The 27,692-nt window shown below is 34.5% G+C and overlaps 5 protein-coding genes across 6 annotated transcripts in view; 4 read left to right on the top strand and 1 right to left on the bottom strand.

Moving 5' to 3' along the window:
- The window catches only part of LOC134276000 (uncharacterized), a 226,467-nt gene that overhangs the window by 62,253 nt on the left and 136,522 nt on the right, over positions 1–27,692 (top strand). The gene's annotated exons all lie outside the window — the stretch shown is intronic.
- Positions 2,099–14,397, top strand: LOC134275977 (transmembrane protein 26-like). The gene is made up of 3 exons (XM_062758254.1): positions 2,099–2,289; positions 13,332–13,479; positions 13,565–14,397. Exons 1-3 carry the CDS (start codon positions 2,099–2,101, stop codon positions 14,354–14,356), a joined length of 1,131 nt encoding a protein of 376 aa, XP_062614238.1. The 3' UTR covers positions 14,357–14,397.
- On the top strand, positions 8,277–11,028 carry LOC134275987 (membrane primary amine oxidase-like). The gene is made up of 2 exons (XM_062758261.1): positions 8,277–8,281; positions 8,445–11,028. The coding sequence occupies exons 1-2, from the start codon at positions 8,277–8,279 to the stop codon at positions 10,843–10,845; spliced, it is 2,406 nt and encodes an 801-aa protein (XP_062614245.1). The 3' UTR covers positions 10,846–11,028.
- LOC134275994 (uncharacterized) lies at positions 19,364–23,572 on the top strand. 2 transcript variants are annotated; one of them, XM_062758268.1, is made up of 6 exons: positions 19,364–19,540; positions 20,326–20,519; positions 20,647–20,756; positions 22,464–22,600; positions 22,803–22,987; positions 23,310–23,572. In XM_062758268.1, the coding sequence occupies exons 2-6, from the start codon at positions 20,349–20,351 to the stop codon at positions 23,394–23,396; spliced, it is 690 nt and encodes a 229-aa protein (XP_062614252.1). In that variant the 5' UTR covers positions 19,364–19,540; positions 20,326–20,348; the 3' UTR covers positions 23,397–23,572. The 2 variants fall into 2 exon arrangements, with proteins under 2 accessions (XP_062614252.1, XP_062614253.1); XM_062758269.1 differs by lacking the exon at positions 19,364–19,540 and adding an exon at positions 19,915–20,006.
- On the bottom strand, positions 23,573–27,107 carry LOC134275993 (NAD-dependent protein deacetylase Sirt6-like). Its single transcript, XM_062758267.1, has 6 exons — positions 26,968–27,107; positions 25,461–25,694; positions 25,156–25,242; positions 24,617–24,942; positions 24,242–24,435; positions 23,573–24,060 (listed from the first exon to the last, which is right to left on the bottom strand). The coding sequence occupies exons 1-6, from the start codon at positions 27,089–27,091 to the stop codon at positions 23,865–23,867; spliced, it is 1,161 nt and encodes a 386-aa protein (XP_062614251.1). The 5' UTR covers positions 27,092–27,107; the 3' UTR covers positions 23,573–23,864.

Below are 27,692 nucleotides of genomic sequence, written 5' to 3' on the forward strand. Positions count from 1 at the left end.
ATAGATTTGGCAGTTGGGCAGATTTTGACACCTACTGAATTTTCTTCATCTCCGATTGGCCTAGTTTTGTCATTTTTAAAAATCGGCCTAATTTGATACATGTAACTCAATACGGCTGGGTCTTGGCATCTTTTCTGAATTTATACGGAAGAAATCTATCGTTGGAAAATAGATCCGATGGTACATGTGTAGCACAGCTCTGTAGGACGCTTTTTTTTCGGAGATCCCCCCCCCCCCCTGGAAAAAGTTGTGATAGGCCTTTATCAGGCTGTACTTGGATTGCTGTCTATCAAATTATTTTGCGAGCTCTTGTACACAAAACTAATGCCAGTGAAGACTAGTTGTATATTTTAAAAGCTAGAACTAAATTGTCGTTGAATGAAGTGTTCAGTTCAAGTTGTCGAGTTATCTATGTACTGCAAGTCCTTCCTACATTTTTAAATGTTTGTTCCATAGAATCAAGTTTGTATGTGAAAGCTTTACATGCATACGAAGCGTTCCTTAGCTCCTGAGCTTTCGATTTGCCTAATTTACATTCCGGTAGAATTATCAAGAAATCAATACTACTACCTTTTCAAGATTTATCACAGAGAAAACATATAGAAATGGAAATATTAGTCAATAATTGATATTTAGATATAAAAGTTTATTTTTCGTACATGTTATATTTCCATTTCTAATATTTTTCTCTGTAATAATTCTTTGAAAATTATCGAAGTTGATTTCTTCATAATTTTACCGGAATGTTAATTAGGCAGATCGATAGGTCAGGAGCTCAGGAGGCCTAACATGCATTCAAATCTCGTGCGTGCGCATCTGTCTCTGTATCTGACGCTAAGGAGGCCAAATATGCTTGTAAATCTCATGCGACTGCCTTTGTGTTTGACGTCAATGAGTGAATTAAGACTATTGAAATTGGCCTGCGAGTCCTTGTGTAGTTTAAATCTATGTCTACATTTTGCTAAATCTACAATTTTATTTCACAATGAAATGGAAATATAAGGAATCAGTCTAGTCAGTATAGTATACCAGGGACATCAACGATAGTGTGAAACACGGGATATTTTATAATTACCCCATGTTTCCCATTATCGTTGATGCTCTGGAATACATTACTAACTAGTCAGTGAGTCCTTTATAAAATATTAATTCCCAAAAATTAATAATTATGCTTTCAAATAATACAAAGGCACTATATATATGCATTACAAAGGTAAGGGGCAGAAGAACGATCGATGTCATCTCTATTTTCTTTGGGTTTTTTTTTTTATTTATTAAACTGTGTGACCGCTAAATAACTTTTATAGGCAATCGGGTGAATAAACCAAGATAAATTAAGAATTTATTACTAATTCATGTGTTTCATATGCATAACTTTAAAATATAGACTATACAAGTCATGAGTTTAACTGTTTACACATAATTATTAGCTAATCAAATATTAAAATTAAAGAGAAATGGGGTAAGGATATATTCTGTTAATTATATCTTTGTACAACATTTTTATAATGAGCATTTCTTTGTTTTAAACCGATCGTCGCCTTCCCAGTGGAACCTGCTGTTTGTTTACTTACTCACGTTAAGTGCAGGCAGATTAGAAAATCTATGCTGGTTTGTGATAATTAGATTTAAGTGTATTTTCGATCCGTTTAATTAGAAATTCTAGATGCCAATAATTAATTCCTCCACAGGCAAAATGAATGTTGACATGGTGTTTTATGTGATGTATTTACCATACAAAAATCGACAGTCTTTCCCAATCTTTTTTAACTGAAGAGCGTCATCAGGGGTTCTCTTGCCCGCGTCACACGAACACACATTAAATATTAACCGAACCACCTTAAACTCATTAACTACTTGCGACCTCTATTATTTTTTCCTCCCAGTTGTTTCTGTGAACGATAAATGATGGATAGAAAACTGAAATTATCTCGTTAACTGCACTTGAACAAATATTAGTTGTGATTTGCAAATACAATGGGTGCATTTTAGACGTGAAAGAATGCAGTTCATCCATTTGGGATAGTATTATCCAGATTCCCTTTGAATGAAATAGACATCGGTATATTTCACTAGAGTCGTTTGGACTTATTTTACTATGTTATTTATAAATATTGTAAAAGCGTTCTTAGTGCGGGTCGTGTTGCTAGTGCACAGTATTTTGGCTGTTTGGAGAGCAGTAAGTATTTCAAACAATACATGGTTGTGGTTGCTTGCAGTTGCGGATGTTGCATTCATCATTGAAGCATTGATAACCATCATAAAGAGAAAGGGAATGGAATATAAATGGTAAGTAACTGATAAACAAATATTTTATATAGCACCTAATATAAATACATGATGACGATTTTAGACCATAAACCCTGAAACAGCGAAAACACAAAAAGATCTGCATTTATCTATAATATTTTATCAATTGCTCTTAATACAACCATAAACTTTAAATATTGTTTAGAATGGAATACACAATTATGGTTAACATAACATGGATGGGCCTATAACTTCTTACTGCATTTAATTGATACTCTAATTGTGGATCTAATTACTGTAAGGTTGTAAATCTCTTCAAATTGTCGTGAACAAGCAAATTCAAAGAATTGTGGTCCCCCGCTTTCGGTGTCTTTTTGGGTGAGATGTCATTTTTAGCTCTACTGGTCAGAGACCAGAAGAGCTTATGCGATAGTAATGCGTCCGGCGTCCGTCCGTCTGTCCGTCTGTCTGTAAACAATTTTTCAAAATGCTACTCCTCCTACAGTTTTGGTCTAATTTCAATATAACTTGGAACACAAGTAGACTACACTAAGATACATAATTCTGTGTATCGGTTTTTGATTTCGATGAACGGTGTTGCCGTGGTTACTAAAAATAGAAATTTCTGTGAAATTCTTTCAAAATGCTACTCCTCTTACAGTTTTGGTCTGATTTCAGTATAACTTGGCACAGAAGTAGAATACACTAAGATACATAATTCCGTGTATCAGTTTTTGATTTCGATGAACGGTGTTGCCATGGTTACTAAAAATAGAAATTTCTGTGAAATTCTTTCAAAATGCTACTCCTCCTACAGTTTTGGTCTGATTTCAGTATAACTTGGCACACAAGTAGACTACACTAAGATACATAATTCTGTGTATCAGTTTTTGATTTCGATGAACGGTGTTGCCATGGTTACTAAAAATAGAAATTTCTGTGAAATTCTTTGCAATTTCCAATACGCCGACGTTTCCATGTCGATATTTATATATTAAGCGGTGGCTAAGGGTCAATCAGGCATATCATGTCTGAGTATAGTTTCTTTGTATCCTCTTGGTATCAGTCTTACTGGATGACCGTTTGACTGGATATCGCCCTTGTTGGCGCTCCGAGGCGGGCGGGGAGCAAGGATTCTGAATCCTTTCTATTACAATCATGGCTCTCTCAAAAAAACGTTGCTATCCAGCAGGTTTCGATATTACTCTAAACGATGAACAACTGAATTCTATCGTGGAACACTGGCCCCGCTTCATCACACTTGAAGCACAACTATCAGACCAACATACGAAGCCTTTAACAAAGGTATCGCCATTCGTCATTCAAAAGGGTATTCAAGGAATCATCGGTACTCCAAAATCTGTTAAAAAGTTGAGATCCGGTGCTCTACTTATTGAAGTAACCAAAAAACAACACTCAACTTCTTTGTTAGATTTGAAAATGCTTGCCAATATTCCTGTTGTTGGTAAAATCCACAGTGGATTAAATCAGAGCAAAGGTATCCTTTTCGACAGGGATCACGACCTGGATGACATTCCTGAACAGGAAATCCAATCGGAGTTGGAATCCCAGGGAGTGGTCTCTGTGAAAAGGTTTACCAAAAAGCGTAATGATAACATAGAACCAACAAATACCTACCTTCTGACCTTTGGCATACCAATATTACCCACAAGTATTAAAGTCGGGCTTTACAATATGAAAGTCGAAATGTTCGTTCCAAATCCTCTGCGTTGTTTTAAATGTCAGAGGTTTGGACACGGACAATCCAATTGTAAAAGTTCTGAAACATGCTTCAGGTGTGGTGAGGAGGGGCATGATGGTAAAGGTTGCCATAACGACCCCAAATGCAAAAATTGCAAGGGCGGGCATATGGCTTCCTCCAAACAATGCTCTATGTGGAAAAAAGAAAAAGAAATACAAAGGGTCAAAGCTGAAAAAAGGATACCTTATCCAGAGGCCAAAAAGTTGGTAAACATATATAGTAGTCCAAAACCAAATTTAACTTTTGCAACTGTTGTTAAATCGTCCTCTTTGAAGGACATGTCCACACAAGTCTCTGAGAAAGACTTTCTTCAGCAGACTTCATCATGTCAAACGCCCCTGTCATCTCAAGACAAGGGTAAAAACACTTCATTGCCTGCTTCTGCAGGTCCTGCAGTTCCTGCTGCTCCAAAAACCGTAGCTGTGGCTACATCACAGCCAGCAGCCTGGAGCAAATTATCATCATCGGGGAGAAAAAACAGATCTCCCTCCAAGAACAACTCAAAACAGCAGAGTGATCGGTTACCTAAGGCGGCCGTCACTCTCCACAATAAATTTGGGGTCTTCGAGGAGATGGACGTTACACCATGTCCCTCCTCGCGAGTCCGAAGTGCGTCACCCCCCAAAAGTAAAGGGAGGATATCCCCCATTACTCATAAAAAATGAATCATCCTAGTATTATACAATGGAATTGTCGAGGTTTTAAAGTCAACTTTAATGAATTATCATTACTTATTCAGGACCATAACCCAGTAGCTATATGTTTACAAGAAACACACTTAAAAGAAACAGATAAAATTAGTATTAAAAATTACAGTATGTATAACTTCTATGCTCAAACTGAAAGAGCATCTGGTGGTTCCTCTTTAGCAATTAACAATAAATACATTCATAGCCAACTAGATTTAAAAACAAATCTTTAGGCAGTAGCTGTACGCCTTTCACTTGAAAAAACAATAACCCTTTGTTCTGTATATGTTCCTCCAAACTATCATTTACAAGCTTTAGAACTTACAAAGTTAATACAACAACTTCCAGCTCCATTTATGGTTGTGGGTGACTTTAATGCCCATAATCCATTATGGGGCAGCGATAAAATAACAGATAAAGGAAAGATAATTGAGGATGCAATATCACATCATAATCTTTGTATACTAAATGATGGTTCTAGCACCTATCTGCATCCGGGTAATGGTCCATATTCTTCAATAGATATTACTTTAGTAGACCCTTCTTTACTCTTGGATTTTAGTTGGTCAGTACATGACGATTTATGTGGAAGTGATCACTTCCCAATTATCATTAAACTAGATGTATCCATTGAAAATATTTCTATTCAAAACTGGAAGCTAAACAAGGCTGATTGGATACAATTTGAAAACTTATGCTTACAAAATATTTCGTCCAAAACGTTCGAGAACAATCCGGATCCTATCAAAAAATTTACTGAAATCCTATTAACTACTGCAAATAAATGTATACCTAAAACCTCGACAAAGTCCTCTAAAATTAAAAAACCATGGTTTACCGAAGAATGCAACGATGCTATTAAAGCTCGCAAAAAGGCAGAGAGACAATTTAATCGAATACCAACATCAGCAAATTTAAGCAATTTTCGTATATTTAGAGCAAAAGCTCGCAGAACTATTAACTTTAATAAACGAAAATCTTGGAAAAGATTCATTTCCAGCCTTAATTCTCATACTCCTATTAATAAGGTCTGGAATGCAATTAGAAAAATTAAAGGTAAAGGTCCAAATTTTCAATACGATTTGGGAGCAGGGTGTTTTTCCACCTTCCTGGACCGAAGCTACAATAATTCCCATCCCAAAGCCTGGTAAGGATCACACAGATCCAAATAATTACCGTCCTATTGCGTTAACAAGTTGTTTGTGTAAAACCATGGAAAGGATGATAAATGAACGACTTATATGGTTTCTTGAAACTAATAACATTTTAACTAATATTCAATGTGGTTTTAGGAAAAACCGCAGTACTATTGACCAGTTAGTGAGACTGGAAACCTATATTCGAGATGCTTTTATTAAAAAAGAGCATGTTATATCTGTGTTTTTTGATTTAGAAAAAGCATATGATACTACATGGAGACATGGCATTTTAGAAGACCTTTACACTATGGGTCTTAAAGGACATTTACCTAATTTTATCAAGAATTTCTTGAATGATAGACATTTTAAAGTACGCTTAGGGTCTAAATCAAATTAAAGAAAAATGAACACAATGGGTGTTACAATGTAGTCTAAAATACTCTTTTAAAACTATCACTCTTTAGTAAGATCCAAGTTAGATTATGGCTGTATTGTATATGGCTCTGCAAGAACTTCGTACGTTAATGCTCTTGATGCAATACACATCAAGGCCTTCGACTGTGCATGGGAGCTTTTCGAACTTCTCCTTAAAAAACAGTCTATATGTTGAGGCAAACGAAGCGCCACTCGACTTAAGAAGAATGAAGAATTAAACTTACCTTACAGTATATTTTGAAATTTAAAGCAAATGTTAATAATCCTGCTTATAATTGTGTTTTTCATCCGCAGAACGAAGACTTCTATCATCAGAAAATCATGTGTAAAACATCTTGGTCTAAGATCTAAAAAACATCCGATATTCTGATTTACCTTTGGATATTATAAAGCATACTAATTTCTCGAAAATACCACCACGGAAATTAATGAATCCAACTGTAGATTTATCGTTAACTGAATTTAAGAAATCGACACAAATTCTCTTGTTTTTAAACAAAAATATGCCTAAATAAAACATTCTAATGGTTCAACAGTCGAGATATATACAGATGATTCAAAGGATAAAAAAAAGTTGCATCAGCTGCTGTAATGGAAGGCAGTGTTTTTTTTCTACACGGCTTCCAAATGAAACAACAATCTTTACCGCAGAAGCAAAAGCCATTCAACTTCCATTTGAATATACATTGTATAATATCTTCTAGTGAAAAAATATTCACAATATTTTCGGACTCGCTCTCTCGCTTACAATCTATACAAAATAAGAATATTGATCAACCTTACATTTTTAGATATATTAATTCAATGTTATCATTTGGCGCAACAAGGTAAAACAGTAAACTTTTGTTGGATTCCGGGTCATGTCGGCATCCCTGGAAACACTAATGCTGACAGTGCTGCAAAAGCTGCACTTCAGCATGAAAATACTTTATTCAAAATTCCTTACACCGAAATATCTAGATAAAATTTATGTTGATTCTCTGTGGCAAATTTATTGGAATTGTTGTGATGAAAGTAAGCTTTATGCTATTGTAAACAAAGTTAACAAATCATCTGACTTCGGTCTGAAATGTCAAAACGAAGTAATTATATCAGGAATACGTATTGGTCATTCAAAAATTACACATGAATATTTATTGAATCGGGAGTCACAACCAGAATGTATAGCCTGTGACTGTCCGATAACTATAAATTACATACTTTTAGAATATTCCGATTTTACACCTATTCGAAGTAGACTTTTTGGAAATGTGAAAACAATGTATGAACTTTTTACAAATGCTCATGTTTATAAAATTTTACAATATCTACAAGACGGATTATTATTGTAAAATTTGAATAGAATTACATGTATGAAAATAATTTTAATGAGAACTACATGTACATATATCAATTTATTTTATTAACAGTTTATACAATATTTTTAACAGTTTACATATTTTTAAAAAAAATATGTAAGTCCGTCGGACGGGACGTTAAATGGTGTCCCGTGTCTATGATGACAACCCACTTGGCACGTAAAAGATCGTTTTCCTGAAGTTCGAAAAAGTAGGCTCATTGGGGGCCGCCAGAGAAACCAAAAACTTTCAAAAACCTTATTTAAACTAATTGTCCGCCGAAATATGGCCAAAAAATTGCCGACTCGGCTCAAACAATATACAATCAATATTTCACAGCATCAAAATAAAGGTATTTTGTCATAAAAATATATGAACACTAGAAACATTTGGATGTATTCAATCATTTTTCATAAAAGGTGCTTTTATTGATCAATTCTTAACACCCGAACAGGTAGAGTAAGGGTTTTAATTCCTTAAAAGAAAGCGGCAAGTCATATTATCAAAACAATTTTATCTTCTGGATCTCTTAAATCTAAACAGATTAAAGAAGTCCTGAGTTCAGAATGAACAAAGATTGAGGTAGTCAATATGTCTGTTAATTTTACCTAGCACGTAGATATGTAGTATTCTACCCCAAGTTTAATCAAATATTCTATGTATAATGAGGTAGACCGCCGTGGGTAGTTTTGCATTTCCGTCAATTTGCATCACTCGGAGTGTTTGTTGACAAGATATACCAAGCATGAAAAGGTAGGTCTCCATAAATACGTTGTAAACATTTCTCTAAATCAGCCTGAAAATTTACTATTCAAATATCCTTATTTTAAAGGAATGGTGTTTCAGAAAATCAGAGAGACAGGGATTCGAATAATTTACCAGCAGTTACATTTCACGATGAAAGTTGTTTCTCCCGGACATGGCGATATACGTTAGCCATATTCCTGTCTCTGGTCGTAGGACTGGGGGCAGGGTATTTCGTAGGACGTGTAATCCACACCGAGAGGGATGACACGGCATCCTATAGTCACCCCTACCCTCTCCTTGGACGGAGGGATCCACCGTCGGTATTCTCCCCACTTTCAATGGATGAAATGAAATCTATTCTAGACTATTGTCTAGAGACAAATATCACAAAAAAGTATCACCCTAAAGCAAAATTATTAATACCATTTTTGAAAAGGAACAAAATAATAAGCCTTTCCGTTATGATTCCGAGTAAGGAAGCGGTGCTGTCTTATCTGGACGAAAATGGACCTTACCCTGGGAGATACGCAAGAGTTTACGTGGACAAGGCACAGGAAGTTCCTCCATATTTCGTTGAATATCAGATAGGACCATTACGACAGCCAAAAATGACACACAAAGTTTTACGTATTGTTACCAACCACGAGCGTCGACCTCGCAGCTCCCAGGAAGCGTTAACAGTCCAAAGTGTGGCGTCATTGGAATTTTCGAAATTGAATGATCTGTTTATGAAATGTTTCGATGGTGGTTCAGTGAGCGCTGTACACCATAATGATAAAAGTTTACGCGTCTTTGTTTCCTCGGTGAGTTCTCAGAAAGGACGAAAGTCTGTTGTGTTCCTTGGTATTCCTGGAAGACTTTCCACCTCCGATATTCTCCCTATTTCTGCGACCGTATCCCATGCAAGTCTCGACTGGGAGGAATGGAAAGTTCATGACATATTCTTCTTCCGCCAAGGCCCCTTTGTAAGTGTGGATGAACTGTTGGATGCATATAATAATGGGAGTCTTACATTATTTACTTTGCCTAAAGGATATATTGATCATATTAAAACTTCTCGAGATTATAGCAAGAAAAGTAACCAACCACTGCGTAAAAATGCGTCGAAAAGACCTCCAAAGACTGTCGAACCACAGGGACCAAGATATAAAGTGACAGATTATCTTGTTGAGTGGATGGGTTGGTCATTAGAACTATCGATGAACAACTATCACGGACCATCTATTTTCAACATTCGCTACAAAGGAGAACGAATAGTTTACGAGAATTCGTTAAACGACATAACCCTTCTCTACTCGTCCTTGAACCCTGGAGCAGGTTCAACTTTGACAGTTTTGAGCGACATGATATTTCGTCTGGGTAGTTTTCCGAATATCATTCAGAGTCTTGACTGTCCTGAGCACGCTACTATACTGAATGTTACAACATTTAGTGAAGGAAGACAAATTCCCTCCCTTAGAGAAGGCATCTGTGTGTTCGAAGCTGATGGACAACGCCCATTGTGGCGGCATAATGGGCGTATTAACAGCGGCATGAACGATAACTATCTTAATATCCGCATCCCACTAGGGCTTGGGAACTATGATTATATGATTGACTTCCAGTTTCATCTTGACGGAAAGATATGGACGTACGCAACTGCCTATGGGAGTTTGTATACGGCTTTCTGGTTTAAAGATGATGACACGGTTGGCTCTAAAAAATCAAGGACCCAATTTGGCAACAGAGTTGCAGAGCATTCAATGGGAAGTATCCACGATCATCTCTTTGCATTTAAGGTCGATATTGACGTAGCTGGGCGTACTAATACATTTGAAAAGATACATTGGAGAGGAGGGACGATATCAGAGGCCATTAGAAGTCAGACGAACAGAAGATCGTCAGATATACCCGGTGTTACCTCCAAATTTACAAGATATTTAGAGTATGAAACATTAAGTAAAGAAAAAGGTTTAGTGGTAGAATCTAAACCAGTAGTTTGGTCGATAATTAACGAGAATAAGCAAAATAAATGGGGGAACTTTCTTGGCGTGAAAATCGAACACACTCAAGAGTATCAGGAAGTGCTTCCTCCGGATCATCCAGCGCTTATTGCTCTTCCTCATATGAAATACAACTTAGCGGTGTCAAAACACCATGATGATGAACAGTTCATTGACTCTTTTCAATACGACAAACAAAGACTCCATGACCCAATTCATAATTTAGAAAGTTTTCTTGATGACGAAGACATCGTCAACTCTGACCTGGTCACGTGGATCTCCGTACACTTTCTTCACCTCCCAAGTGCTGAAGATTTCCCCATGACAACTGGAGCGACACGTGGATTTTTAATCCAACCAATGAATTTTTTTGGGGAGACGGCTACCTTTGACATGCCACAATACGATATTTATAAAAATGGGACAATTGTGAATGACCCGTATTCTATACACAAACACCATTATGTCTTGCCGGACGACATCGACCGTCCGGATTATGCTTAAGTACATAAATACAACCTTAACGTTTTAACCGAAACAAATTGCTAATGCGTTTTTCAAATCCAGAAAAAGAATCAATTATTGAATGCATTAGGAATGCAAATATTTCATTCAATAATGAAAAAGGATGTTCTACCATGACCAGAAGTTCTGAGTATGGGCAGTAGTTATGCATTGTGCTAAACATTTTAGGCAATTTCAAACAATCATTTACAAAGTATAGTTAATTTTGGAAGTACAAATATATTCATCGATTTTTGAAATTTAAGAATTAGTTTATAAAAGATACCTGGTCCATTATCCATGATGTTTCCAGTGTTTGGTGCTTCAGTAAACTAAGATAATAATAGTGTTGTTTGTTGAATATCTCATAGAATAATTGTTATATACATTTTCCTTATTTGACACAGAGCCTTTAAATTAATATATAAAGGATGTAACAAAGTCTGGAGTAGTTTATAGTCTGTTCCATGCTCTCAACTTTGTCTAAAATTTTATACCTACAGTGTAAATCCCTATGACGTTCCTCCACGAAATTCGAAGTTTGTCTACATTTTCTATATGTACCTTTTCTAACTAACGATGACTAGGACTTAGGTATTACTACATAAATTATATTTCAAACTGTCTATGTTATTCCTTGTTAATAAAGAATTTGTTTATAAATAATCGACAATTAAATCTATCTATCCTTCAAACATTGTACACATAAGTACTCTTAGGTTAATATCAAGAAGATGCTTGAGTTTCTGATTGACATTATACACGCATGGCTTTTAGTTTTCCAACAATTTAATGGAATTCCCATGGGTACCAATTTTGCCCCGTTATTTACAGACCTATTTTTGTATTGATATCAAGCATAATTTGTTCACAATCTTATACGTGAAGAGAAGAAAACACTTCCTACTGCCTTTAACTCGACATTAAGGTATATCGATGGTTAACAACTAACAATTAACAATTGTCTATCCAGGTGAGCTTGAAATAAATGATACCACAGAGTCTGAAATCTGCGTCTTATTTGGATATTTTTCTAGAAAAAAGACGTTAATGGTAATTTTACAACAAAGCTTTATGGTAAACGTGATGTTTTAACCTTTCAATCGTCAACTTTCCCTACTTATGCAGCTATGTACTAAGTACCCTTTATCACTTGCATTCAGGGTTTATATCTTACAGATTAAGTTAAATGCTGACCAACTTTTTTATACTATTCGTTAGGCCATTACATACCTCGCAGTTATCTAACTTACTACCGCTCTTTTGCGGGTGAGTCGAGAAAGCTCTAAATCTCGCGAGATTACTGGGGGCACAGGGCATTGCTTACAGTAGTGACAATCGAATGATTCGAACAATTTTATGCCGAAAGTACAATGTATTTCCAAGAATTGAACTCCAAATATCACTAAAATAAATAAATTAATATCTAGTTGTATTGATGAATCAAAATTTAACATTTAAGTTTCCTGGATATACATAAACGTTCAAGTTGACAACTTCTTTTGGAACCAGTCAAGTGTCTCACGATTTCACGTTATTGTGTTTGATTTTTGTCCCCCGCTTTCGCGAAAGCGAGGGGACATTAAATCTCATTCGTCTGTCCGTCAGTCTGTCTGTCTGTCCGTCCGTCACAAAAACTTTAACCTTGCCCATAACTTTTGATTTAGTGGAGCTATGACTTTCGTATTTCATATGTGTATTTCTTGTGACAAGACCTTTCTTCGGGTACCACCAAATTTGACCTTTTGACCTTGACCTTGGAGTTTGATCCACTTTTACACGAAAAATCCAAACTTTTACTTTGGCCATAACTTCTGAATGGTATCATATTCATATTTCACATATGTATTTTTTGTAGCAAGACCTTTTATTGGATACCAACAACCGTGACCTCTTGACCTTGACCATGGAGATTTCCTTACTTATGAAAAAACTTTAACTTTGACCATAACTTTTGAATGGTAAGGGCTAGGGCTTTCATACTTCATATATATAATTCGTGTGAGAAGACCTTTCATTGAATACCAAGAACTTTGCCCCTTGAAGTTTGGCCTACTTTTGAAAAACATTGATCTTGGCCACAACTTTTGAACAGTAGATACCAGGACTTTCGTATTTCACATATGTATTCTTTGTGGCAAGACCTTTCATTTGATACCAACAACCTTGACCTTTTGACCTTGACCTTGGAGATTTTTTGTACTTATGAGAAAACTTTAACCTTGACCATAACTTTTGAATGGTAAGGGCTAGGGGCTTTCATACTTCACATATGTAACCCTTCTGAGAAGACTTTTCATTAGATACCAAGAACGTTAACCCTTTGACCTTGACCTTGGAGTTCAGTAATAATTTCTAAATAGATGACTTATGATGGGGCGTTCATACTAGACACAAAATGTCATAAAAAATGACATCTCACCCAAAAAGACACCGAAAGCGGGGGACCACAATTCTTTGAATTTGCTTGTTTTTTTTTGTTAAAGGTTTTGTCCGTGTTTCTTTTTCTACCTCGGAGGAACTCTTCCTTCTATCTGGCTTTTGGAGTTGGACAGACGAGAGCGTTATGTGGCTGTCAAGCAAGGAGTAAACAACGCTACGGCAACGGAATCTTTAGCCGAAATCTATCCTGGTGTAAGTTAATTTTATAGGTCTGATCTTATTAAATTGCACATAGTTTACATAGCAAATGAATCCATAACTTATATACACATTTTAGGTTTCCATTCCTATTTCGTTACCTGCAGACACTTGGGTTTTGTTGATAGAGCAATTTCTACTTTATTTTATGATCGTTGGAAGATGGCTTTTACCGCGAGGAACAATTTCGAGAAATGAACTTTCCCAGCTTTTGTTTGTCTTCATTGGAATAGCCTCAGATATCACAGAGTTCTTCACCTTATTTGATGAAGATGTTGTTCGTAAAAACCTCGAACTGACCTACGCCATATTGATTATCTGGACCATCAGCCTAGTGCAGTTTTGTTTCGTGTTAACTGCGACCAAGAATTCTAATAAACCCCGCGTTGCGCTTCATGACACCGATGAAGAAACTGGCCCAAGCACTTCAAAACGAAGACGAAAGGGAGGCTGTGAGAAATGTGTTTCGAGTGAAGTCTGGAGCACCATGGTAACAATGTGTATGCAAGATGGTCCATTCTTGACGATCAGATTATTTGTTATAATCACATACCATCTTGTAAACTATGCTATTATTTTCTTTACCGCTAAAAACGCTCTGGTAATGTTGTTGCTACTATATCGCTTGATAGTCATTTGTGGTCAGAAAAACCCTGAAAGCGATCGGGCCATTTCAGAAATTGAAATCTATATCCCAGATGCAGTCAATGTTTCTAACTGTTCTATGACTTCATCTCCCGCACCCAACAATATACAAGATGTTAGCGTTCCACACCAAGAAAAAATAAATGTACGTCATGTTGGAAAGGACTGTGACTATAATGGATCTGAAAATCAATCCAGAAGAAATGTCAACACGAGCAAAATGTAGGTTTAGTTGTATTTGGCGCACCCGTTCAACAGATAGCCCACCTTGTATCCCGTTGGAAAAAAAAAACCGGGCACCATGGTATTTCATTATAATTTTCTTAAGAGAGCAGTAAGGAAACATTCTACATATTTGAAACTGCAAAAACTTAAGGTCCTTCAACTAAACTTCGTTACATTTTATCTCATTCCATATATATGAATAATTTTCATGTAATGCTCGAGAGTCCCGGATTAAGGCTCCGAGATGATTCTTAAGTCGCGTTTTCGAATCCTACTGTGGGACGCGGGGACCTGGCCTGGGGGGCCATAAAACTTGGACGAGCTCACTTTTGATCTCAGCCTCACTTTTCCACTATTAATTCCTTTGGAAAAAGTGAGACTGAGATCAAAAGTGAGCTCGTCTAGGATTTATGGCCTCCAGGCCAGTACCTCGAATAAGACCGTTTAAACCGAGGTCCATTGTCGAAGTAGATGCTGGCACAAAATATATTGTTCACTTCTCGATGGCCTTGAGTGTTACAAATAGGTCAAAATTTGCAGCTCCGCCGGAAAGTGGTGCATTGTGTCTCATGATATGAGTGAAATGTGAAGGACGTTAAACAAAAACAAACAGTTTTAGTATTTTGTGATTGCTTATTTATCATTCTTGCATTTTTTTTAGACGCCGGTAGAGAGTTACGAATTTAGTCCTGTACTCAGAACTTAGGTCTTTGAGCAGCTAGGGATCTTATGTACTGCAAAACGAGACATCGGTTCAAGTGATAAAAACCGGTATCCACGTAACATACAGTACATTTGAACCCAGGGTACACTCTTCGACTCTTCTCTCCGAATCTAAAGCAAACACTAACGACTACGCCCCTCGAAAACTTGTATAATGAAATGAATAAAATTTCAATGTACTTTTTAAACTTATTTTCTCTAAGACTTGATTTAATGAGAGGACCAGCTTAAGACCACTGAGAGAAAAAATGAAACATTAAAGTGTGGAAAGTTGATAAGAGGAAATTTATTGGATAAAATGTATTTGAAATATAAATTTAGAATTATAATTTTCTCCTTCCACATTCCTAATTTCCTTCCAATTACATTTCTTGATCTAAATAATATAACTACAGGGACAAAATACTGAACCATAGATATACAAGTGGGATGAGATCAGAGCGCCAAATACAACTAGCCAGACTTAGATTTTATGGTATATTTTTATCATTTTTGTGGTAAAAATACTTTTCATTCTAAGTAAATATTGCTGTCTATGCAAACGAGATAGTAGACTTGTATTTTCATGCCAAAACTTGTAAATGTAACTTTGTAGCAATGAAGAAACTTATTTCTGTATTTATGATTTTTCTTCATTTATAGTAATATACTGAGTATCCAAAATAAAACATGTGAGTCAAACTTCGCTGTTAGTTATTTCATGACATATTTTAATAAAAATGTGTTAATTGCCACGGTTACTAAAACAAGAGATAAAAATACAAAATGTAAAATACTGCCCCTCTCCCAAAGTAAACAAAACATGACACGAACTCTACATAATATAGGTTTGGAGCTCTAACTCTGTCTTGTATCTCGACAACTAAAGTTCAAATTTTTGATGATTATTAGAAAGACCTTACTTAATTATTTGTAAAAACGGAAAATGAATTTGAAAATTTTTATCTGAAACTGTGTCTATGCCCCTTTAAGTCCAGGGGACATAACTGTCAAAAATGCCTCGATCGTATCCAGAACAGAATTTGACTTTAATATTTAAGGGGGTCGACTATAGTTTCCATTGCGCAATATTTCGCGCATCATAGTAAAATGAAGCTTATTTACTGTTTTAATGCAACTTTTTTCACTTAATTATTAAAATTAAACAAAATTAAGAAATTATAGGTATAAAAATGTAATTACAATTTGATATACCTGATTTTTTAACCGATTTTGCAATTGATAGGTAGGTTGACGTCGTTGCAGTGTGTTTTTGACGTTATGATAATCTGTAGCTCTTAAAGAAAGGGGTAATGAAAATATTATTTAAAAAAGATAATAAACATATGCTCTTGAAATTTAAAACTTAGAAATTTGAGAATATCTTCAATATTTTTATTATGTTTTCATGTGAATCCATTGAGTACGTCATATTTTGTAATACTATATAAAAATAGTAAAATTTGCTAATTTTTTGCATTTTGAGATGCCCCCCTCTGGTAACAAGACGGTAGAATTTTGTGTTTCTCACATATATTGTATTATATAATAATACTCATCAAATATTATAGTTAGAACAAAATATCTATTGTAGTATTTGTACAATTTGCTTTAAAGTGCTAAAATTTGGCATTTTCCTATATAATCCTATGGTAAATGTACCTGTATTTTGAGACGGTCCCTTAAAAATACCTGTAGATTTCCCCCAAACTTTGCATGTACACTAAAGTTAATGCAAGTTATAATTATATGGTGTAAAAATGAAGAGTTTTGCTATTGTAGTTTTCACACAATAAAACTATAGTCGGTCCCCTTAAATGATAAATCTCGACATCGCATTTCGTCTCAATACCCGGTATATGCATCCTCTGCAAAGAAAATCAACGGAAACTGCAAATCATTAGAATTTTTCTTAGTCCAAGGGGCATAACTTTGTCCAAAATGGTTGGATCGTACACAAAACAGAACTTGTCTTAGATATTCTTATGATAAACATGTATACCGAATTTCATTTCAATGTGTGCAACCTCTGCAAAGAAAATGAACGGATACTGCTAATAACTGGAATTTTTGCATATTCAAGTCCAAGGGCGTAACTCTGTCTAAAGTAGTCCGATCTTAATCAAAACAAAACTTAAACTGGATATTCTTATGATTAATCTGTATACCAAATTTCATTTCAATATGTGCATATTCTGCAAAGAAAATGAACGAAAACTAATGGTGGACGGACAGAGCGAAAGACAGGGAAGGGAGGCCTATTAAAATCTTGCTCCAATAGTTTTGGTCTGTTTTCAATAATAACGTGGCATACAGGTAGACCACACTTAAGTACACAATTCTCTAATTTCATTTTTGATTTAGGTTAATAATGTCACTGTCTGAGTAAGTAAGTCCTCTTTCTGCTGGTCAGAACATAAGGCCGTCAGTGATTCCCATGATGGTCTACCTTTGTCCACCTGTTGACCTGCCCAAGACCAGATTTTCTCCATCCATGCCCGTAATGTTGTCATAGTAACTAAAACAAATCTGTGAAATACTTCAAAAAGCCACTCCTCTAATAGTTTGGGTCTGATTTAAATTTAATGACTTTGCAACCACGTAAAATACAATGAGATACATAAATCTTTAGATCCCCCTTGTTTAGTTTGGTGTAATAGTTTCTGTAAAAGAAATGAACCTGTCAGTATCATGTACTGAAATTTGAATTTGTTGTCTTTGTTGTCATGTCAGCATTTGCACGTTAATTTTCACGTAACTTTTGTGGTTGATATACAAAATTAAGATACAAAAGACATATTCTAATATTTGAATTTGTTGTCCTTGTTGTCATGTTCTAAATAATTTTTAGCTCAACTGAGCCGAAGGCTCAAGTGAGCTTTTCTGATCACATTTTGTCCGTCGTCCGTCCGTCTGTCTGTCCGTCCGTCTGTCTGTCCGTCTGTAAACTTTTCACATTTTCGACTTCTTCTCAAGAAACACTGGGCCAATTTTGACCAAACTTGGTACAAAGCATCCTTGGGTGAAGGGGAATTTAAATTGTTAAAATGAAGGGACATATCCCCTCGCAAGGGGAGATAATCAAGAAAAGAGAAAAATAGGGTTGGGTCATTAAAAAATCTTCTTCTCAAGAACCACTGGGCCAGTAAAGCTGAAACTTAAGTGGAAGCATCCTGGGGTAGTGTAGATTCTAAATTGTTGAAATCATGACCCCCGGGGGAAGGGCGGGGCCACAATGGGGAATCAAAGTTTTATATAGAAATATATAGGAAAAATCTTTGAAAATCTTCTTCTTAAGAACCACTGGGCCAGTAAAGCTGAAACTTATGTGGAAGCATCCTGGGGTAGTGTAGATTCTAAATTGTTCACATCATGACCCCCGGGAGAAGGGCGGGTCCACAATGGGGTATCAAAGTTTTATATAGAAATATATAGGAAAAATCTTTGAAAATCTTCTTCTCAAGAACCACTGGGCCAGAAAAGCTGAAACTTATGTGGAAGCATCCTGGTGTAGTGTAAATTCTAAATTGTTCAAATAATGACCCCCGGGGGAAGGGCGGGGCCACAATGGGGTATCAAAGTTTTACATAGAAATATATAGGAAAAATCTTTGAAAATCTTCTTCTCAAGAACCACTGGGCCAGAAAAGCTGAAACTTATGTGGAAGCATCCTGGTATAATGTAGATTCTAAATTGTTCAAATAATGACCCCCGGGGGAAGGGCGGAGCCATTATAGGGGAATCAAAGTTTTACATAGAAATATATAGGAAAAATCTTTGAAAATCTTCTTCTCAGGAACCACTGGGCCAAAAAAGCTGAAACATATGTGCCCATGGAAGGATCATGGGGTAGTGTAGATTTCAAAATGTCTAAATTATGATCAGTGGGGTAGGGTGGGATGCATTATGTATAACAAGGGGGAAATCTGGTAAAGAACAGAATGGTCAAAGCTTCTCAGGTGAGCGATGTGGCCCATTGGCCTCTTGTTTGTGTTAACTCCCACTCGGTAAATTCAAAATTTAGAACAAATTAAATGTTTTTCAATAAATTAAAAACAATAATAATTCATTACTTTTTAACTTTTCAACCAATTTTTATGGTCAAATATCTTAAAAAGTTTGAAATCGAAAATGTAAATGTTATGTTTTTATGCATTTACCAAAAAACAAAGAAAACGTTAATAATAGCATTATCAATGGTCTGATAGAAGAAGTTGGTATTGAGACAGGGAAAGCCGACTTTTACAAACATTGTTAACATGCGTGATACGATGTAAACAGCTTCAGTTAAAATCTGGGACAATCAAGGGGGCTTTAACTCTTGATATCCTCATGGGTGGGTGATTTAAATCCAGACACCGTGATTTAGCAGAAGAACCGATAAGGACAAAGTGCTTGGCGGTGTAAAAATCAGGGACATCGAAAGAATACTCGTATCCAGTATTGGTCTGAAGGAATCATAAAGTTTTAAAAATTGTAACAGGTAAGATGCTTATGCTTCTTTCATCGGTGTCTATTAACATGCACGATATTTTGTCGCTGTTCAGGAATTTATCAGAGCATAACTTATAGGTTTATACATGTACATTGTCTGGAATGCTTCCCAAAAAAACTTTAAATACGTTTCAGAGTAGTGCATACACGTACTTTAAATTAATGAATGTTACGAGGTCGGTAAACCTTTTTAAGAATCATTTCTTAGACTGGAATTTGTTTTTATTCAAAAGAACGGTACTAAAAAAAATACAAAAAAAATGCTGTCTATAGTATCACAAAATTATATTCCTAATGCTATAAATAAAATCTAGTATTAAATAGTAAACCTTTTTAAGAATCATTTCTTAGACTGGACTTTCTTTGCACATTATCTTAAGGGTAAATAGAACAACAAGACAGTATTTAACTCAAGGACAGCTAAAAAACAAATCATGGAAATAGCAACTAGCTATGTAATGTTAATTTAAGTAAATAAAGTATAAGAATGTTGTAGATACTTTTTTTCATTGACAGTTTATGAAATATATTTTAAAGGACTATAACGTTATTAAAGGTACGTACATGGATTTATAAGGGAGATTGCAGAAAAAAGATAGAATTTTGATCAACGGAGATAATTTACAATTTCTTTTTAGTGCAGAAAATCGATATTTTCATTACCAATCATAATAATCAACATAGGTCCTAATATATTTCCGAAGTTTTGTTTATACTATCAATCCTTTAATTATGAACAAAAAAATACAATTACAGTAACATGTTAATTTACAGAGTACGATTGACTATCAGTAATTATGGCAGCAAAGATTCGAGTTCTAACAGTAGTTACTAATCATGCCGATCTCGGAAACACTGGGAAGAAAACAGGCTGGTACCTTCCGGAAGTTGCGCATCCATATGACGTCTTCGTCAAGGCGGGATTCGAAGTTGATTTCGTCAGTCCACAAGGCGGACAAGCACCCATGGTAAAACTCAATAAAATCTCTTTAAAATTGATTTTCTTCTTAGATGCATTGTTCACATTTGCATAATTTTAGGAACAAACATAGTTAAAATAAATAATGAATTTTGAACTCATTTTTCATTCCAAAGGATCCAGGGAGTGCAGAGGCCTTTAAAGACGATCCTGTGTGTCAAGCTTTTCTGAAGTCCGGGGCTGAAAAATTAAAAACGACTATGACACCTTCTCAGGTGGATATAAGGTATACTGAAACGGAAATAAGTGAATGATTTAGATCGCCTTCATTTATTGATATCAACATTTTAATATTGTTAATCTATAATATGCGCAGCAGGCTGGTTCTTTTATCGAATTAAGTAAAAAATGGCCTAGGTAAAACATTTAATGATAATGTTGTATTTAGATAAAATTTATACCCTTTCTTCCAAAATAAATATTTTGGCGGATAAGCTTGCATGCTACTGTTTTCATTCCACAGATAGTCCATAGATCCGTTCCACTATCAAAGACAAATCGTATTTATTTATATAAGAATTTAAATAAAAAGCGTGATATTAATTTACTTTAAAAATTGATTGTTATGGAAATCTAATTTTACTACAATGACCAGTGTATTATGAAGAACTGGCTGTTTAACTTTTGTTTGTCAAGATAACACAATTATATTAAAGATCAAAGCTTCTTACAATGTAAGCTTTCAGCACCGTAGTCATTTTCATTGTGGACCTTTCATACGCTACTTTTTTCTCTTTATACAATTATTTAATCTATGGATACTAGAAAATCCTCCAACAATACAGTGTACATATACATCTAGCAAATGATGTTTATATCTCTTAAAAGAAATAGGAATGCATCTTTCAAGTTTGGATAAAAAAAAAACACATGCCATACTTCTTCGACCCTTTATCGCGTTTTCATACGAATATGAATGTTCATAATTCAATAACAGAGTAGTATTTACAGTAAGGATTTATTTATATGTTCACAATACATTAAATAAACTGTGTCCACATATTAAGAGGATGGAATATTTGCATATCCTTTTAATTCTGACTAAGCTTTTTATTCGTATGGACATCGACTGACTGAAAAAAATAACGCTGTTTTTGGCTCCTAATTTTATTAGAGTAACTTTGTAACTTTTAAAAGATTTTTAGAGTAATTATGAGGGCGAATTTTTATATCTGTTTTAACTGTTCTGGAGAATTTATACAAGATTTCTGTAATAGTAATCCAACCTCTTTTCGCCTTAAAAACCATATGGGGTCTTTTTTTAAATACATGTATGTGTAAAACTCGATCTTTCTCTTTCTGTTTGATGCACATTTTGTGTGGCCTGGTGCAATTAGCATAACGTTGGAAGTGTGCATATAGATAACGAACAGTGATCATTCTAAAAAATATATAAAATTTTGGATTTTTTAATAGTTCAAATATTGCAAGGCAACTACATTTTTTATCAGACATATTTCGAGTATTGGTTGGTATTTTCCCGAACACCACACCACATATACTTTGATAAAATTGTGCTGGTTCAAATCAACTGATGTCATGTTTTCATACTAAGTAAATACAATTTACTGATAGTACATGATCTTCAAATATAACATCAAAAGTCTTAATGCGTCGTTATGTACAGCAAAAGAAACTTTTTAAGAAAATTTTTGAATATTCCCACAAATTAAAGAAAATAGATGAGTAAAGTTTTGAATTCTATATGTATGTTCTAGGATGTTTTTTATCCCCCATACATCCTCATTCTCACCAAAATCTTTTATAAATTTGCTTGTAATTTTTTTTTTTGGCTGATGGACGTCTGTAAAAGTAATACATATTAACTAGTAATAAATATTAATTAGAAAAGTATGCTTATAATTTTATCAGCCCTCGAGTATCTTTTAAAACACTGTTTTTCTCTCAACTTTAGCCGTATTTTTTTTTTTAGTAAGTATAAAGTTATTTTTTACGCTGGTGGCCATGGACCAATGTTTGACTTGCCAAACAATATGGAGATCGCTAACTTATGTACCAAGGCTTATGAAGCAGGTGCTATCGTGAGTGCCGTCTGTCATGGAACTGTGGGTACGGAACATTTATAACACTATTAAACTAAAATTTTCATTGTTTTAAAGAAATATTCTCTAAAGATATCTGAGATTTCAAATATTGTTTGAAATTTACTATGATATGCAAGCTTAGAGTAAGTTATTTTTTTTTAATATTTTAAATATTTTATTAAAGTAGCTTAATTTAAAGATTTAATATTTGTGAATCATTATTGAAGGTTTAGTGCCGGTGAAATTATCGAATGGAGATAGCATTGTAAAGGGCCAGACTGTTACTTCGTTCACAAATGCGGAAGAAGAATTCATGAAGCTCACAGAGGCGATGCCATTTCTACTCGAAACGAAACTAAGAGAGCTAGGGGCCAATTTTGTGGGTGCTGCAAACTTTCAAGTAAACGTGCAGGTATTATATAATTCAAAGTATTTGTTTGTGGTTTAATAGATATTTTTTTAAAAAGTAAGAACAAATTAAAGATGTTTGATTGTTTTGAATATCCATAGTGCTTAAATTATTTCATGTCTGGAGTAATTAAATGTTGTAATTAACACCAGATTCAATATTTTAATTGTATAATTTAATTTTAGCTTTTGTATTAAATTCCAACAAAATATCTACAGAAATCCGAAAAGTCGGTCTATTGTAGTCAATTTTACTGAAATAGTTCACGGTGGTCCATGTTCTTTTATACGTGGGTTTGTCAATCGTCAATTCGGTTAATTTTCAGACAAGTGGACGAATTGTTACCGGACAGAACCCACCTTCAGCAAGTCCAATGGCTGAGAAAATAGTCTCTCTTGTGAAAGCAGCTTGAACAGTATAATCCAGTTGTGCCATAAAACTAACAAAATATACATATGTAGCTATTATAATAACATCTAGGTTTGATCCAGACAATCTTGACACTTTTGCCATAATCTACATGTATACTGAGTGAACAAAATATGTCATTAATATTTAATTGTGATATTAAAGATTCAAATGACCGAGTTTGTTTTATACATGTATTTATTGCTTGACATAAAAGGTACATGTATTTCGATTGTGGGTAAAAATGTTCATTACTGTTAAAATAATACATAGTTAAAGTATGTAAAACACATATTATTTATTTATTCAAAACTGTATATATCTCAATGACATTTAAAAAAAAAATGATATTAAATGCGACCTTTAGTGGCACAGTGTACGACACATAAGCTAACAAGATGTAAATTAGAAATTTCTGCATGTCTGAATTGCATCTATATCAAAGAAATCTAATAATCTTTTTTCTTCGTGTCTACAATTTTCGTTTTGTGTCGTATGTCAGCATTCGAACGTTTCTGTCTTGCTCCCATTTCGCTAATTCCTCTTTTGGTAGAACACATCGCATAACTTTACGCATTAATTTATCACAATCTCCAAAGACCCTTGATCCCAATGGAACTCCTTTATCATCCAGCTCCGAACAAGTTTTGTCATAATCAGTTGCTTGTCTGTAAATATTTAACATAAGTTTAATAAAAATAATGCAACTCGATAAAATTCTTCAAAACCAGATCAAACTTTAACATAAAACTTTTCTTCTTTTCCCAAAAATTCTCCATCTTGTGAAATCATAGTTTGAAAAAAGCCTTTTAATTTACTTTTTGGACATTAAAAGAAAATTTGACATACCTGTTGCAGATGACTAAACGTGTTGGTTCTTCTCCCATTTCCACCAAGTCGTTGGCTGGAGAAACCTGAAGTGTCGTTCCTAGAGCCAGAACAAGATCAGAGCGTTCAGCGTGTTCTTCAGCGCCGCTTAGAACGTCCCCTTCTAGATAATCCCCGAAGTTTATTATGGTGTTCATCAAGTATCCGTTACATTTCTGGAAGAGCAAGTTTCACTAATAATATTATCGCTTTGTTCCTCTTATGGTGTTCTGATTCAATCTTACTTTTACTAGAATGAGGGAGTATTAATTGATTGCGAATATTCTTTTATTTTCCATTATAATAAAATATGAAGTCGAAATTGAATTATACAAATGCATTTATACATAGTAGTACCTTATCTTCACAGACACGACCAGTCCGATGATTTATCCGGCAATGTTTGCATTTGTTTACAGGCACATTAGTGGCTTTTCCCCCGCATCTGGAATTTCTTACGTAACGTTTATTGCATTTTTCACATTTCTCGACAAAAGTATTGCCGTGTAGTTCCGATATCTGTCCTTCTTCTAGTCCAGACAGTCGATGCAGTCCATCAACATTTTGACTGATCACATGCTTTAAAAGTCCCATTTCTACTAGTTTTACTAGTGCCTCATGGGTGTAAGTTGGGCGGAGCTTTTGAAAGTCTCTTGTGTGTTTCTTAGATTTTCCTTTGGCTCCTTAATCAGGAAAAAAATCAGAAACTTCAGCTTTGATTTCATAAATTACAGGTAGTAAAATTTAAGCATTATTTTTTTCTAGAATCAGGGGGAAATGCATTACTGGGTATATAGTTGCATATTAATCATTTGGATGGTACATGTATATCGATATATTTTCTTCTCAATTTTGACCTCTAAGATTAATATCAATTGTTGTGTATAATTTTTTACCATGTTGTTTGACTTTGTCTCTTTCTGTCCACTTGCCATGAATTCCTCGGAAATCCCCAATGCCAGCCGCGGTGGAAATGCCAGCCCCTGATTTATATGAATCATGTTAAACCATCAAGTACTTTCCTCCTATGCCAGTGGCCTATTTTACATGTACCGTTTAATAATTAAAGATCTGAACATTAGATACTAATTTAGAAACCCCAATAAAGAAGTAAAATTTTGATTAGATATGCCAGGTGGTTACTTTCAATGACCGCTAGCTTAAACATTGTACATGTAATTTATAAATGCCCTTCTCTCACCTGTAAACGCTATGCAATGTTTGGCGTTTTTAATCAGGTTTGCTATGTGTTCCGCTTCCTGTTTAACTTTTGCGCATGAGTCGTGGATTTCTGCTGTCTTTGCAGCCTCTTTCACCATTTCTTTTTCCTCCTTCGTAAGAGTTGATTCTTTGTCTTTATACATCCTCCGTAAAGCGAACCAACATTCTGCGTGGAACGTTGCAAATCCTTCATCATTCCAATTAACATGGAAACCTAATAATTAAGAATGCAGGCTATATTACTGATTGTAAATCTTAGATTCGGCGGTCTTATTTATGGATCCACTTTTTAGTTACTTGTACAATGAAATAATTTAAAACAGAACAGTTCCAAAAGCATTTGTGAAGAATTACTAAAGTTCAATCCCTTTATAAATTTTAATCTCGTTTCGAATAAAAAAAAATATATAGCTTTGAGTATTATGATATATTTCTTGACTAATTCTAAGGCTATGGAAAATTTAGTATCGTTCATCGAGCATTCAGATTTTGTTTTTCTTAAGATAACGGATGCATTATTTTTCTAGAGACATAACAATTTTAGGAAAATTACAAATACTTGTGCTTTTTGTTTATACCCCTACCCCCCAAAAACGTATGTATCAAATAAATAATCAGAGTACAGGACCTGCTGTTAAACAAAAAATTTTGACAATACATATACATGTAGATCACTATAGAAAACATAGCTACTTTATGCTTGTCATAAGGGATAAGTGGATTCCCCTCAATAATAACATCTAATGACCTTTATTTATTTGCTTGTCAAGGAATTTTCAGAAGTTGATCGTGCCTTTAAATGTAAAGTTATGGTTGTGCCCCCGAACTGAAATTGTTTCCTTTTGAAACCTGATAATAAAAAATAATTGTTTACGAAACACTATGCGCGATAATTTCAGTACTTCGCTATCATTTAAAAAAAAATAATAATGTAAAATGAATAATTATATATATATATATATAAATATATAAATAAATTTGTCTCGCTGATACTCGATGGTATACATGTAGTATCTTAGAGAAAATTAAATTACCTATTTTCTTTACATTGTAAATAGTTATTCCTACTGGGAGGATAGTTTAATAAAGATGAATATATGGGTGTTTAAGGCCAATCGAAAGACAAAATTAACAAGAACGAGAAAAGTTAATTGAGTAATTGTCATCGAAGGAATTCTATGTGAATATTGTGAATAAATAATAAATCTTACGTTCATCTGCCAAAGGTGGCCAAATGTTATAAGTATTGATTTATACTCTATGCCATTACTGCTCTGGGATGTACAACATAATCATTAATACATTTCATGCAAACACTTAAATTTATTCTAATATATATAATAATTTAAACTTTGTCACAGGTGTAACAGTCTAAAAATAAAGGCCTTTACATCGGAAATGTGCATGTACACGTTAAGCCCGTTTTCGTATTTATTACAAAATAATCCTGCAGTCAAGATTGGATTAAGGATTAAGAGTTATCAAACCTGATCTTTTATCCTTTGGAACAGCAAACGCTCTTACATCCACTCTTCCATCTTTCTTTTTGATGGGACCTTTATCACATGAAATCAAATTACACTTCACAGAGTCGTCTGTTCCAGTCGCCATTTCCACTTAGTTTGGAAATGTTGTCGATGTATTGATGTATTTTAAATCTCCAGGTAGGGTATGTTTGTTGATATTGTTTATTAGCTTATATGTTGACGCAAAAGTTTAAAAATAGAATGGGGAACCCAACATTTAAATGTATGACAAATTTAAGCCATCTTAGATCTGAAGATTAACATAATATAAGAGAAGTTATTTATTATTGCTCACAGTATAGAAAGGAATGGTTTTACGTATACATTCACAAATTATAAAGAAAGGAGTGACATCCCATTATCTTAAACTTACGGTATTTTGCATAGAAATGGAAAGTTAAAAAATGGCACTACCGCATAAATGATCAGGCAACTAAATCCAAGTACCATGTGTGAATACTGCTCAAATTATTTATAAAAATAAAAAAAAAATATTGGAAGCTGTGGGGGGGGGGGGGGGGGTTAATTATTCATGCAAACAAAAAATGTACCCTTTATGCTTAAAGTGAAGCAGCTGGTATTCTAGTCAGAATGTATAATTAATGGTACATCAAAGTTAAAATCCAAGCACTTTGCATAGGTCGCCCATATTATTTAGAATAGGAGACATAAATAAAGAGAAGTGT

Source organism: Saccostrea cucullata, unplaced genomic scaffold, assembly GCF_032062105.1.
Source record: "Saccostrea cucullata isolate Sc308-1 unplaced genomic scaffold, CSIRO_AGI_Scuc_v1 ctg937, whole genome shotgun sequence".
In the NCBI taxonomy this organism is placed as follows: Eukaryota; Metazoa; Mollusca; class Bivalvia; order Ostreida; family Ostreidae; genus Saccostrea; species Saccostrea cuccullata.

Bases quoted from the DNA above. Each gene is read 5' to 3' on its own strand.
- LOC134275977 (XM_062758254.1), top strand. From the start codon at position 2,099: ATGTTATTTATAAATATTGTAAAAGCGTTCTTAGTGCGGGTCGTGTTG. The intron at 2,290-13,331 runs GTAAGTAACTGA...TTTTTGTTAAAG, and splicing joins AAGGGAATGGAATATAAATG to GTTTTGTCCGTGTTTCTTTT. The intron at 13,480-13,564 runs GTAAGTTAATTT...TACACATTTTAG, and splicing joins TAGCCGAAATCTATCCTGGT to GTTTCCATTCCTATTTCGTT.
- LOC134275993 (XM_062758267.1), bottom strand. From the start codon at position 27,091: ATGGCGACTGGAACAGACGACTCTGTGAAGTGTAATTTGATTTCATGT. The intron at 25,695-26,967 runs GTTTGATAACTC...CTTAATTATTAG, and splicing joins TCCAAAGGATAAAAGATCAG to GTTTCCATGTTAATTGGAAT. The intron at 24,436-24,616 runs GTACTACTATGT...TTGCTCTTCCAG, and splicing joins GTCGTGTCTGTGAAGATAAG to AAATGTAACGGATACTTGAT.
- LOC134275994 (XM_062758268.1), top strand. From the start codon at position 20,349: ATGGCAGCAAAGATTCGAGTTCTAACAGTAGTTACTAATCATGCCGAT. The intron at 20,757-22,463 runs GTATACTGAAAC...TTTTTTTTTTAG, and splicing joins CCTTCTCAGGTGGATATAAG to TAAGTATAAAGTTATTTTTT. The intron at 22,601-22,802 runs GTACGGAACATT...TCATTATTGAAG, and splicing joins CGTCTGTCATGGAACTGTGG to GTTTAGTGCCGGTGAAATTA.